Genomic DNA, 14,203 nt, shown 5'->3' with positions numbered 1-14,203 from the left:
AGGGTTATAGACAGAAGAAAAATTGATATAGTCATTCCGGACCATTTTTGGCACTATAAATTAAGGTATTAATCAACTTAATGTTTGTTTAAATAAATTATTTTATATATTTATTCAAATTCATTCCACTTATTTTTATTTATTATATAAAAATTAAATAATTTTTAAATATATAAAATTTTAATTATATTTCATTTCCCTTCACATTTTTTATAAGATGGAATTCTTTAACCAATTTAATTTTCTTTTTTAATAGAACTTAAAAGTTGGACCAATTAATATAAAAAAAAAATTGTGACCGTCGCATTGGTGAACTGTTCCCTTTTTTTTAAAAAAAAAATTATCCACAAAAACTTTTTTTTTCTTTTTCCCAGGAATCATTCCGACCCATAATTTTTCACTAAAGCCATGGATGCTAGTCTCTTTTTCTCAGACCATCAATCAGTCTTCAGATGTCGTCCTTCAATTTTGGATGAATGTACTCCTTAAATTTCTTATTTAAGAAAGAAGTACAATGGTCAACTCATCTTCTCTGAAGCGATATTTGAAATTAAATCTTTTTGGTACAATTTCTGTAATATTTGAAATTAAATCTTTTTAGTACAAATTCCTGTAAAATTTACAAGTCAGCCTGTTCAAAAGTCTGATCGTTTTTTTCTCAGTCGCGAACAGAAAAAGAAAAAAAAAAAATTATATGACTTATCTTAGTTACCATTCACCAGTCTTTTTAAGTTTACTGTAATATATATATATATATATTTTTTTTTTCCTTTTGATTTAGATTAAGCCCACAGCTTCATCCTGAAGAAGGTGACTTAAATGCTACACTAAATTGGAGTGTATATTTTAAGAAACATCATCACTCCATGATCAAGTACCTAAAACTTCTATGACAAATATGAGTAAGCTATATGTACCTCTCAAACTCCAATAATCTGGTCTTTTCCAGAGATTTTGTCTTGAGGGATTATCAAACATCTTCCCAGATGAGCAACAAACCAATATATCCGCATCTGAATGAATTTAAACCTCCTTAACAGTGAAGAGTTATGCAACAAAGCTAGTTCTTATTCAACTGATGAAACAAATGGAATCCAATGCTCTTGACTGGGTAACCATTCTAACCTCTTACAGTGCAGGTCTTTCGCCCCAACGTGGATGGATTGTTAGATGACAGTAACACACCGTCTGCAAGTTGAGTAGCAGGTTGCTTCTGAAAATGAATCCTCCCACAGCTGGTCACCTCATCAACAAAACACCAAAAATTAGGACATCAACAAGAAATTGCACACCAAAAGGCACATGGAGCAAACCAGCAATGGCTAAATTTGTAGATATGGATCCCATACCCCTTTATGTTGATTGGGAGATACCCATTGCAGTTCAGCACACACGAATTTATGCATCTCCATCTCCATCTTATTATGGGTATGGCAAATTCTGCATCAAAAGCATATAAGCCTGCAACATCATTCAAGGTCACAACAATTCCACTCAAGTACATATTTGGGTCATAGAATTGTCTAGCTCATATCCATTGTATGCTTGGGCAGGAACCTGCAAATGCACCAAATCTTCAGATTCAAACGAGAGCAATTTACAAAACTGAGAGAGAAGAAATGGATTGCTATGTGTCCTCGCTTTACAGATAATTCTTATTGTTTCTAATTCTTTGATAAGAATTCTATCTCTAATTGATACTAAAGTGATGGTGGCCACCCGATACAACAATAAGTTTGGATCAAAGTGATCTTTGAGCTGAGATGGACAGCACCTTTGTGTGAAAAATAATCCTAATTCTGTATCTTTAGTCAGCCTTGGTAGAAAATCAAGCTTCTGCTTCTGTGGAATTTTATCTATCACCCATGTAAAAAAGCAGGGGTTAAAAATGACAAGATCTGTCATTGACTCTTGGAACTGCAACTTCCTGTGAGGTAACAATGTCATGGCCAGAAAGATTAAGGTCCACCACCTAGTCCATCATTTGTTTCAGTTTGGACCAGGAACTCAGCTCTTCCCCCTTGAAAAATAATAACTGACCATTTTAACCTTCACCTATCATGGGCAGTTTATAACCAACTTAGTAAGATGAATTTAAGTTCTCTTCCGACGTTTCCCTTTGCTCTTTTTTAGAAGCATTGACATATGGTCAATGTCTTCAGTGGATGATTGTCTCTCGCCCATCAACCATTCCAGAGCTTTGGCTGCTGCATCCTTTTCCGCAAGTTTCTTACTGCTGCAAGGCTGCCCCACAAACTGCAATTCGTTGAAGATCACAGTGGACCGGAACATGTTATTTTTCAGTTGTCTCGTCTTGTAGACTGGTGCCCGATGTCCACCCCTGATAAGTACAGTTTGCAGCCTACCCTTTGCATTATCACCCCCAGCTCCACCACTTCTCAAGAGTGCACCAGGCGAGGTCTCTTTTATCGCCTGTTTTGAAGACTTAGGCAACTGGCGGCCAAAGACAAACCTGCCATTGCATTCATCCTCTGAAACCAGTAATCTTACTGCAGATAGCAGCTCATTATTGGTGTGTACATCCAGTGTTGGATTCAGAAGCTGTTCGATAAGAACACAGCATAAAAGAAAGAAAAATCAATTTATGAGCATTATTCTATTTTATGTATGTGTGTGCGCGCGCCCACGAACACGTGTGTGTGTGAGAGAGAGAGAGAGAGGAAAGAAGACATCAATTCAAAAGCATTCATTCATTTAGTTTTTGTGGGTGTATGTGCATGTGCATGTGCATGTGGAAATTTGAACCTCAGATGATGGGAAAAAATATAAAAGGTTACTTTTGAGCATCCAGCAATGAGATAAAATAATACTTACTTTCTGTTGAATTAGTTCTTCAAGCTCTTTCTTGAGGCTCAGATATGTATCTGCTAAGTCAGGTTTCATGAAGAACTCCAAATATCCTCCCAACATTTTCAGGTGTCCATCCTACCAAAAGCAAGAAATCATTCTAGCTAATGTGGCATATAACTAATTTGAAACATATTTTTAGGAATCATCTTCTTGAAAGGAGGTATCATCCTAGGAATACTGCAAATAAGTGGGATAAGAAACTTACAATTCCCCCTCTGGAAATACGTCCTCCAAATAAAAGAAGCATAGAATCAGATACAGCTGTGGAATCACGGAGGAAAACTGAATTCACCTTCACCTTTTCATTGAAAACTAACCACGGGTATGGAATTTTAGGTTCCCGGGCATTCACCGAATTCTATGAAAAAAAGGAAATGCAGTCCATAATTAAAGAAAAGAAAAGAAAATCTCGTTGCGAAGGAAAATTTGATTCTTTACCATTCTGAATTCAATGATGGGATATGCATAATAACGCTTTATGGAACAGCAAAGCAACTTACCGAGTACAGAAGAACTTGACCATCCTCCATCGTTTTCAATGATATTGATTTTTCCTTGTTCTGCAAACACACACTCATGTTATAGCCAATTTTAAGTTATGCTCCATAGGGAAAAAAGAAGACAGGTTATCCACTACCACCCAATAAACTCCAAGCAGAAAGCTGTTCCCTCCAAATCCTTTCATTCAACTATAAACAAACTCACCATCATAAAAGCAACTTTAATCATTCTTTGCTTATTGGACTTTCATGTTATTCAATAAACCAAATAACATTAGCAAAAAGTATTATTTTTTTTCTTTTTGGAACAAAAATGTTGTTACTCTATACAAGAACAAAACCTAGAAAGGAAAAAGTAGAAAGCATAGGACAATGTAAAAATTTATCACTCACAACAACAGAACATATCCCAGGGAACAGGCCTGCACAAATGACTGCTCGAATGAGATGCTCATCATGGCTCCACTTATTGCATGCTTCTGTGTTGTTTTCAACCAAACCAGCATCCTTGAGCAAATAAAAGAATTGCCTTCGAAGGGAATCAATAGCTTTTAGAGTTTGTGCAGAAAGGAAATTTCTCCAACAGTACTCGTATCCAGATTGCTGTCTTTCAGCCTCTTTCCAGCCCTCATAGGCTTGGACAAGTGCAAGATGGTCACTGAAGGTGCGGCCTGAGAAAAGAGCTTTTGCCGATTCTGCAAGCTGCATAAGTGAACAACAGGGGGTTAGGTCACTTTTTCTTGTAGAGGCCTAGATCAGCAAATCAGAAAGCTGGATAGGCTGCCACAGAGAAGACCCTCTTCTCTGGTTGACTTTAATGCAAATCTCATGTCCTTTTGGGTTTTACTAACTGTTCTTAGGCTGTGAAGTTAAAGGTTCTCTGCTTTGCGCTTCACGTAGTTCCGTATTTCTTTTCTGTATATACTTGTATACATTTCCTTTTCTAAAAGACTTATCATCCTTCTTTATTTTGCACATCTTTCTTTTATCTTGTGAATACAAGTGTAAGATAGTTCATTCAAGACAAGTATGCAGCCATTAGTTTAAGATTTTCGTGTCATGTGAAGGTAGAAATTTTTATGACATCTGTCTTGTTGACAAAGATAGTGAAAAAGGCCAGTTAAGGTTGTTGAAGATGGTAAAGAGCACTATATCAAGTTGTGATTTTACTTTTGCACAGGCAATGGAAGTTTATAGAGGCAAAATCATCAGCATCTACTTGGGAACTGCTGTGGAAGCATGTTGAATTAAGAGCAGGCAGTAAGCTCTGCATTACACTGGCCTGAACCCAGTTTCTCTTGGGAACAGCACCCAAACCATAATAAATGCTTGCAAGGATGGCCAGAGCAATGGCCACTCTCTCTTCTGCCATTACATCTCAGTTTTAAACTCAGTTTATGTCAAAGGTGTTTCTAAATTTATGGTGAAGGGGACTCAGAACAGTTCCTTTTTGGATGTCTAAGGATGGGAGAGGACCATAAAGACACTGCAATTTGTTGTTTGGAGTAGTGAAGCTTTCTAGGGATACAAATTGCTTCTCTTTTAGAAAGTTTAGAAAAGAAGACTAGAAGACTGATAGGTAGGCCAAGAGAGGTGGCATCTACTATATATATATATAGTGGTGCAGGTTAGGGAAGTGGATTATAGTTCTAGGCTGGGGTATCTGGAGCCTATGTGTTGATTATTATATGTTTCTCCTGTCTCTCTCTTCTTTATCTGTCTTCTTGTCCTTTTATTAGCATTAAGGATTTCTTATCCTCATAACTTCTTTTTACTATAAATATAATACTGTTCTTGTTGCTTAATAGAAAAGTCATAAATCATCCTTCAATCGAAAGCAAATGAAGCTAGCTGAAATAAATAACAAGAAAAAAGAAAAGACATCAATAATAACTTAACACATCTATTAAGACAAAGACAGAACAGCATCTGCAACTCGGAAATGGAAAGATAACTTACATCCTTCTTGTCAAATGGCATCAAGAACGGATCTCTAACACTAAGACCAGCAACAACAGTCATTATTGGATTCAGACAGTTGAAAATAGAACCAAATATGAGCATTTTCCCAAGTTTGGGCTCAACCGGAAGCATTGACAAGTTGCGTCCTGTCAAAAAACCAGCAAGACTTAAGGTCTTTCTTCTTTTTTAAATATTTTAAATATACCAATAGCACAACCTTAAAACAGCTTAGAAAGATCAAAATATGAACACCAAAATGGACAAAGAAATATAATTTATGCACCTAACACTGTCAAATTCTCATTCTCATCTAAAGCCCCAATGGTCTTCAAATACTCGATGGCATTTTGAACCTGCAGAACAAATATGATTCAAAAAACTGAAAAGGTAGAACTGCAAATAGATATTATCAATGATACAAGTAGAAGCAACTAGATCCCTTTGGTTAAAACATAAATTTTAGTGGCAACCAAAAGGTGAAAAGACCACCAAATTATCTGGTGTCCAGCATCCATTTAAATGTCGGAGACAGAGAATCAGGTTCCAAGTGAATTTACCGATAAGGGTTCTGGTGGCTGCAAGGCCCTGGCCAGGAATTCTGAAATACTTCCAAGTTGCAAACTCTTGATTTGCAAACAAAGGGACTGTAAAGGTGTCCTTAGAAGTTCTGGCAATTGGTAATCAGAAAAAGCATCATATACACATTTTGGATACAGATGGTAACATTCGCCAGGTTGTACACGACCCGCTCTTCCTCTTCTCTATAAAAAATGAAGAGAAAATCAGTAAACTTTAATCCATGTGATAAGTCCCAAAACATCGTACAAAAGCAAAATGATATGTAAGAAACTGCTTAAACCCTCTACTGAATTAAAACAAGTTACAATAGAATTGAGTGCTATGCATCAACTCAATCAGACAGATATAATATGCAGCAGAAAGAATGTGAGAAGCAAATTGTTCATGCTCCCGGTTTTTTTTTTTGCTGGGTAAAAAGCAATATATTAAAACAAGGCACTCCAGAAAAATGCCCAAAAATACACAAGTATACAAAGGACGCTTAAGAATGCCTCAAAAAAGAACAGGGAACCAACAAAAAACAACACCCCCTCAAACAAACCCAACCAATCCACAAAATTAACAATGGAAGAAGGGCTAAAAACTAAATACACCTTAATCCATGCCCAAAGGTTACAAATTTGAAAGAAAATTTACACCTTTGTACCAAATGACCCTCATTTTTAAACGCTCTATTGTTTCTTTCCTTCCAAATTGTCTAGAAAAGGCACAGGGGAGCAACTCGCCACACTCATTCCCTTTTCTTACCCACAAAAGAACCATGTCAACCTAACAACGTCTCTCTAACTAATAACAGAAGCACCCACGACATCCCAAACAGAGAAAACAACAAGTGCTAGAGACTACTTGTCATATCCCAATGCAAGAGGATGTGATCAAGAGACTCTTCCTTTGAAAGACACAAGCAACTGTTAGCCAAATGCCACCTTCTCCTTTGAATATGATCCAAGGTTAAGACTTTATTCCAAGTAGCCTTCCAAGCAAAGAAACCCACCCTTAACAGCACCCATGACTTCCAAATTACACTTGTAGGAAAATCCCTTTGTCTTTTTTGGTTCCAAAGCCTTATAAAGAGATTTGATAGTAAATACCATCCTTTGACTTTGTCCATACCATCGGATCTTCCACATCTCTACACACCCTTATTCCTTGCAATCATTGAAAAAAACATTTCACATCAATCACCTCCCAATCATTGAGACACCTAGAGAAACGAGGATCCCAAACTCCCTCTCTAGAATGATTCCAAATATCCTCCACCCAAGCCTCCTTGGACGAAGCTATAGCAAATAATGAGGGAAAAGAGGTGCACAAAGAATCATCGCCACACCACTTATCCTTCCAAAATCTACCCACCTCCCATTCCTCATAGAAAAAGTCATTGCCGGCCATCACAACCCATTCTCTCAGGATGGCTTTCCACAAACCTACCCTAAACCTTTCTCTCACCTCACATGAACGCCACCTACCTTCTTCTTCCCCATACTTCCCACAAATGACTTGCCTCCAAAAGGCCTCCCTTTCCACTACAAAACACCAACTTCATTTGCACAGGAGTGCCATATTAAGCAATGTCAAATTCCTCACTCCCAAACCACCCTTACATTTATCTGAGCAAACAATAAACTAACTTACTAAGGCTTTCTCTCAAGTGCCCCTTCTCCCTAAAGAAAATCCCTTTAGATTTGCTCCAACCTCAATCTGACTCTCCTTGGAATACGAAACAAAGACAAAATAAATACACATACTAAAAAAAGTGCCAAGAATTAAGGTAAACCTACTCCGTTTGGAAATATATTATCTTTTCTAAATTGATAGTCTTTTTTGAAGCCTTTCCTCCAAGCCATCCCAAATTGCCACATCCTTGAAACGAGCACCCAAGGGAAGGCCCAAGTAAAAAGACGACAACGTAATAACCTTGCAACCAAACTCTTGAGCCAACCCTTATACATTCTCCATTCTCTCCATGGGAATCAACTAACTTTTTTTCATATTTACACTCAACCTCGACATGGCCTTAAACCACATAAGTAACCAACTCAAATAAGTCGTTTGATCTAGAGAAGGTTCACAGAAGAGTAAAGTGTCATCTGCGAACAACAAGTAAGAGATTTCCACTCCTACTCCTCTACCATTAAATTGCCAACCCAACAAAAAACCTCCCTCCTTAGCTCTCTTTAACAAACAACTAAGGGTCTCCATGACAATCATAAGAAGGTAAGGTATAGAGGGTCCCCTTACCTAAAACCCTAAGATCTTTGGAAAAAACCAGAAGAAGTTCCATTAACAAGGATAGAGAAGCTTACTATAGAAACACACCACTGAATCTAACTAATCCACTTAACATCAAAACCTATCTTTTCTAGCATCCAAATTAAGAAGTTCCAATTTACATGGTCGTACAGCTTCTCAACATCAAGTTTGCATAGAATACCACCATCATTGCCTTTCTGCAGCAAATCAATAGCTTTATTAGCAATCAAAGAAGCATCCGGATATGCCTACCCTCCACAAAAACATTTTGGGACTTGGATATCACCTTACCCACCACCTTCTTTAGCCTATTAACTAACATTTTAGCTAACAACTTGTAAATGCTACCTACCAAGCTTATAGGCCTAAAATCCTTAAGATCTTTAGCTCCCCCTTTCTTAGGAACTAACACCATAAAATAGACATTAATACTCTTCACAAACTTGCCCTGTTCATGAAAGTCCTTAAAAAACCCTCTTAACTTCTTCCTTCAAAAAATCCTAGCTGAATTGCCAAAAATCCAAAGAAAAGCCATTGGGCCTAGGAGCTTTAACCCCCACCACAATCCAAGAGAGTACAAAATACCTCTTCCTTGGAAAAAGGGACCTCTAACATCACTTCATCCTCGCCTCCTAAGACCTCAACCGGCAGCTCATTGCAACTAGGTCTCCACTCCCCTGATTTGGACAAAAGAGAGTGGAAGACCTGAACCACCCCTTCTTTGATCTCTCTCTCCTCTACTACCCAAGTCCTATTGATCTTGATCTTCACCATCAAGTTTCTTCTCTTAGGGCAGCAGCCATTTTGTGGAAAAAAACCCGTATTTCGGACACCCATATTCTTCTCTAGGTTTATGTCACTAATTTGAGCATGATTGTAACAACTGAAATAATAAAAAAAAAATTCAGGATTTTGGATGTATGCATGCATAATTATTCCAATCTATTTTAGATACAATGTTGGACATTGTTATCTAATTTTTTTTTCTTAATCGGAGACAGATTGGAAGTTCAGCCTTTGCCTATTAGGCTCTTAGATCTTTTAAGCAATCAGGTGACTTTAAGATCTTGTTGAGTTGGCTTCTTGAAAGCACAACAAGAGCTTCTCCTTGTTTGAGTTGACTTCTTGAAAGCCAAAACTAATACTTCAAGTGATTTTAATAAAATTGTATTTTGCTTCCACCAAAGTTTAACATGGAAGCAAAGGCAAGTGTTGAGCTAACAACTTCCCTAAAATATTTAGTTGGTAGGATATAGATCCATAATATATATTGTGCTAGCACATGCACCCTCATCCAGCATATCCCTCTATCCCCCCTCCCCCCCTCTCCCCCCTCTTCTCCCAAGTCCCAACCTCTCAACAAAAAAAATAAAAAAATTAGTGCATAATTTGAGTTTGAAACTAAACTACCAGATTTAAAGGCAAAAAATGCTTAATCACTAAGCCAAATTTGCATCCTGATAACACATTGCCTCCCTCCCATGAGACAAATTTGTTCAATTTTGCACCCCCCGCCCCCTACAATTTTGGCTCTGACACTGTTTGAAATAATTAACCTAATTTTTTAAAAGGAGTTAGCCAACAAAATGGGTCTATGCAAAATGGGTCTATGGGATTGGGACATCTCATCAAGAATTTCCATGCCCTGATCTCAAGAGAGAAAAGGGGAGAGAAAGAAAAACTGAAATAAAGATAATGTTTGACACAAAAATTCATTCACAAATACATACATGCTACCTGGCTCTACCTATCATTAGCAAATACTTATCACAGTCTACATGTGTGTATGACATACTGATTTGGTGGTGAACTCAATAAAAATGGACTAAAGAAAAGGAAAAGGAAACTCAAGAAGAAAATTAGTGCCACTGAAATATCATCCCATAAGCTAGGTTAAAGAAAAATGTCAATCAGAGTGGTGTTACTTGTCGAGCAGAAGCCTTTGAGATCCAAGAAGGAAGTAAACAAGGAGTGTTATTCAGAGCATCGTATGACGTCTCTTTTGCCTTTCCACAATCAACCACAAAAACTACATCATTAATGGTGATACTAGTCTCAGCCATGTTGGTAGCAAGAACTATTTTCCTTACTCCATCTTCCGGCTTATCAAATATTAACCTCTGCATGCAAAACAGTTCAAAATGGTCAGGAAAACAAGGGAGGAAACAAACATTACCATTTAACCAAGTTAGAAATTATATATAATTCAAAGCAAGTTTCCATACTACGATTCAAATGTAAATTATCTGTATATCCCTTTGTTTAGGAAACATGAAGAGGATTTATAACAGATGTCAATCCAGAAATGCTTACTGCTATATGAAAATGTGGAAAGAAAACACGACAGGTCTCTGTAAAAACCAAGATGGTTGGAATAATGCTTATCTGAGTTTGGGTTCAGTTGTGCAAACAAATCTGCATCTGAGCACAATGCAAAGGCACCAAACTCCAACCTATTAGTCATAATTATTGTGATAAGAGCCACCAAGTTTTGGTTACCTACTAACTAATGATTATAGATTCAAGACAGGCCTCCACATCACACCTTTTGGCGTGAGCATAATTAAAGTCCCTCAGTTTTTTAGGGCTATTTCCCCCCACCCCTTGCAACCTTTGACAAAAAAAAATGGAAAATCAATTATTGTTTTCAAGACACCTAAAGTCGTGTCTTTAATTTATGCCTGCTTCGGCATCATAAAAGGCTACTGAAATTATGAAGTGTGATCTCATTTTTTTCTTTTTCTTTTTCTTATTTATTTATTTTTTTACTGGATAACATGCATTTGACGTGTATATCACATATTACCATTCATAGACATAGAATCCAAATATACAAATACATGGCTTTCTTCTTATGGTGAAACATTAGAGAAGTTATTAACTCCAAGATTTTGATTCGAGTTTGTCCCTTGTTGGGCGTACATTTTAGAATATTCTTATTTCCAAAGAAAAAAAATTGTGTAAGATTTCCAAGTTCCATCTGCACTCTTTATGAATTGTCGAAGATTTACGAAGAGTTGGTTATTTTTTTGTTTCTCTATGTTCGAATATAATTTAAATTAATCAAGTGATTAAATAGTTGGGATTCCCTATTTTTATGCTTTTGGTTAGATTGGTTGAGATTATTGTGGAACTGATCTCTCCTATATATCTTTGTAAATTCTTGAATATTGAATAAGCAGAAGAAGTAACCTTTCTTCTCTCAAAGACTACACAAAAACCGCCATGACTGGAACAAGGAGAACAATGTCCTTTGGTGTTGCTAATGAGGTGCCCCACAAGTTTTTGTTGGGAATTTTAATGGATTGGATAATCTATATCCATCTACTGAATAGACCATTCACAAATTGAATGGTAAGAATTATCTCAGGTGGGCACAATCCATTAAATTGGTGATTGAGGGCAAGGGAAAATTAGGCCATCTCATTAGAGAAATAACAAAACCAGTGGTTGATGATCCAGCTCTCAGAACATGGAGATCTGAAAATTCTATGGTGATAACTTGGCTTGTGAATTCCATGAACCAACAATCGGAAAGACGCATGTCTTCTTACCAATGATGAAAGAAGTGTGAGAAGCAGCTCTTGAGACTTATTCGAATCTGGAAAACTCAGCTCAAATATTTGAACGGAAATAAAAATTGTGGCAGTCCAAACAAGGAGACTGAGAGGTAACCCAGTATGCTAACAAAATGAAGACGTTGTGGCAAAAGTTAAAGACTTTTGTTACAAAGAAGAACGAGATTGTCCAAATGACAATGTGAGACATTTGAAGAGATTGGAGAATGATTGAGTCTTTGTGTTCTTAGCTAGACTGAACAAGGAATTAGATGAAGTCAGAGGACGGATTCCAGGAAAACGACTTCTGCCCACTCTTCACGAAGTGTTTTCTGAAGTTCGAAGGGAGGAAAATCAAAGGAAAGTCATGGTGAGGGACAATATTCCACCAATACCTGAAGGTTCTGCCCTACTAACCAAAAGCAATCAGCCTAGACAGTCGTAAAACAGAAAAGGTGAAAAACCTTGGTGTGATCACCGTCATAAACCTTGGTACACTAGGGAAATATGCTAGACACTTCATGGTAAACCATAGAATTGGAAAAAGAAACCTGGAAGAGAAAACCGAGTCTTCCAAGCAGCAAATGAAGAATCCCAAGGGCAATTGATCAACTCAGAGATGTCTCCATTTATGAAGGAACAGTTAGAACATCTATATAACCTCTTTCAATCTCCACAAGTCTCAGTAAACCCCACTTCCTCTTGTTCTTTAGCTCAAAAAGGTAACTATCTGACTACTGCTCTTGTTAGTGTTAGTACAAATTTAGATAGTCCATGGATCATAGATTTTGGAGCAATTGATCACATGACCGGCTGTTCAGCCATAGTTGGGGCAGGATCAATCATCATCTCTCCTTCCCTTACACTCCATAATGTCCTTCATGATCCTAACTAGTCTAGTAATTTATTATCTGTTAGCAAACTAACACATGATCACAAGTGTCAAGCTAATTTTTATCCATCTCAGGTGAGTTTCAGGAAATGATCTCGGGGAGGATGATCGGCAAATACTAGAGAAAGTAGAGGACTCTATTTCTTTGAGGATGAAATTGAATCGAGCAGACAAACTCAGAGTACCGGTTTGAAATCCATTTTTGTTGCTAGTAATAGTGAAATAATGTTATGACATTTTAGGCTAGGCCACCCGAATTTTCATTATTTAAAATATTTGTTTTCAAATTTATTTACAGCCCTATAAAGCTTCTAAACCCTTTTCCTTAATATACAGTGATGTATGGTGGTCATCTAAGGTTACCACGCTTTTTGGATGACGATCGCATACAAGTAAGTTGGGTATATTTACAAAAAGAAAAATCAGAAGTGGGGGAAGTTTTCAAAATTTTTACACTATGGTGCAAACACAATTCCACACAGGTATTTAGGTATTTTGAAGTGATGATGGGAAAGAATACTTCAACAAAGTTTTGGAATATTTCTTTGTGCAAAAAGGGACTATACATCAAAGTTCTTGCAATGATACTCCTCAACGAAATGGAGTAACTGAAAGGAAAAACAAAAACCTTTTAAAAGTAGCTAGAGCCTTACTTTCTCTCCTTGTTTAAGATTCCTGCCTCAGTGGCAGCAAAAATTGAGAGAATGCAAAGAGATTTTTTATGGTCAGGCGTAGGGGAAGGCAAAAGAGACCATTTGGTTAATTGGGACGTAGTGTGTAAGCCGAAATCGAGAGGGGGATTGGGTTTTGGAAAGATTTCTGTAAGGAATGTCGCTCTTTTAGGGAAGTGGTTGTGGAGATATCCTAGGGAGGGTTCAGCTCTGTGGCATCAGGTTATCTTAAGCATTTATGGATCACACTCCAATGGTTGGGATGTCAACAATATAGTTAGATGGTCTCATCGTTGTCCTTGGAAGGCCATTGCACTAGTCTTCCAAGAGTTTTCCAAGTTTACTCAGTTTGTGGTAGGTGACGGGGATAGAATTCGGTTCTGGGATGACTTGTGGTGGGGGGATCAACCTTTGGGAGTCTAATATCCAAGATTACTTAGCGTAGTCACGGATAAAAATGCTCCTATTTCATCAATTCTTGGATATACCCGCCCTTTCTCTTGGAATTTCAATTTTCGTCGAAATCTTTCTAATTCTAAGATAGAAGATTTAGAAGGCCTTATGCGGTCTCTTGATCGTTTACACGTATCACCTTCGGTTCCAGATAAGAGATCCTGGTCCTTATCTCCTTCAGGTCTTTTCACAGTCAAATCTTTCTTTCTGGCCTTATCTCAATATTCTGAGTCGCCTCCAGTTTTCCCTACCAAGTTTGTCTGGAATTCTCAAGTCCCCTTCAAAGTCAAGTCCTTTGTCTGGTTGGTGGCTCACAAGAAGGTTAATACTAATGACTTGCTACAATTGAGAAGACCCCACAAAGCACTTAGTCTCGACATATGTAAGTTGTGCATGAAGCATGGAGAAACAGTAGATCACCTTTTCCTCCATTGCTCTTTGACGATGGGGTTGTGGCACAGATTA

General features: G+C 37.4%; 1 protein-coding gene across 2 annotated transcripts in view; it reads right to left on the bottom strand.

The window, feature by feature from the left end:
• Positions 1 to 811: 811 nt before the first annotated feature.
• Positions 812 to 14,203, bottom strand: part of LOC117905098 (DExH-box ATP-dependent RNA helicase DExH3-like) — a 31,516-nt gene continuing 18,124 nt past the window's right edge. The window contains exons 11-21 of one of the 2 annotated variants that reach the window (XM_034818002.1): positions 10,091 to 10,285; positions 5,891 to 6,094; positions 5,617 to 5,686; positions 5,331 to 5,479; positions 3,765 to 4,073; positions 3,372 to 3,431; positions 3,077 to 3,229; positions 2,836 to 2,946; positions 1,350 to 2,562; positions 1,126 to 1,235; positions 812 to 1,013 (exon numbers count right to left, since the gene is read on the bottom strand). In XM_034818002.1, coding sequence (XP_034673893.1) covers positions 2,095 to 2,562; positions 2,836 to 2,946; positions 3,077 to 3,229; positions 3,372 to 3,431; positions 3,765 to 4,073; positions 5,331 to 5,479; positions 5,617 to 5,686; positions 5,891 to 6,094; positions 10,091 to 10,285 — 1,719 coding nt within the window. In that variant the 3' untranslated portion in view covers positions 812 to 1,013; positions 1,126 to 1,235; positions 1,350 to 2,094. Of the gene's footprint in view, positions 1,236 to 1,349; positions 2,563 to 2,835; positions 2,947 to 3,076; positions 3,230 to 3,371; positions 3,432 to 3,764; positions 4,074 to 5,330; positions 5,480 to 5,616; positions 5,687 to 5,890; positions 6,095 to 10,090; positions 10,286 to 14,203 lie in introns of both variants that reach the window. The other variant, XM_034818001.1, reaches the window with a different exon arrangement.

This window comes from Vitis riparia, chromosome 17, assembly GCF_004353265.1.
Source record: "Vitis riparia cultivar Riparia Gloire de Montpellier isolate 1030 chromosome 17, EGFV_Vit.rip_1.0, whole genome shotgun sequence".
NCBI classification, from domain to species: Eukaryota; Viridiplantae; Streptophyta; class Magnoliopsida; order Vitales; family Vitaceae; genus Vitis; species Vitis riparia.
Note: the sequence above shows the minus strand (reverse complement) of the source record. Positions and strands in the feature narration are given on the sequence as shown.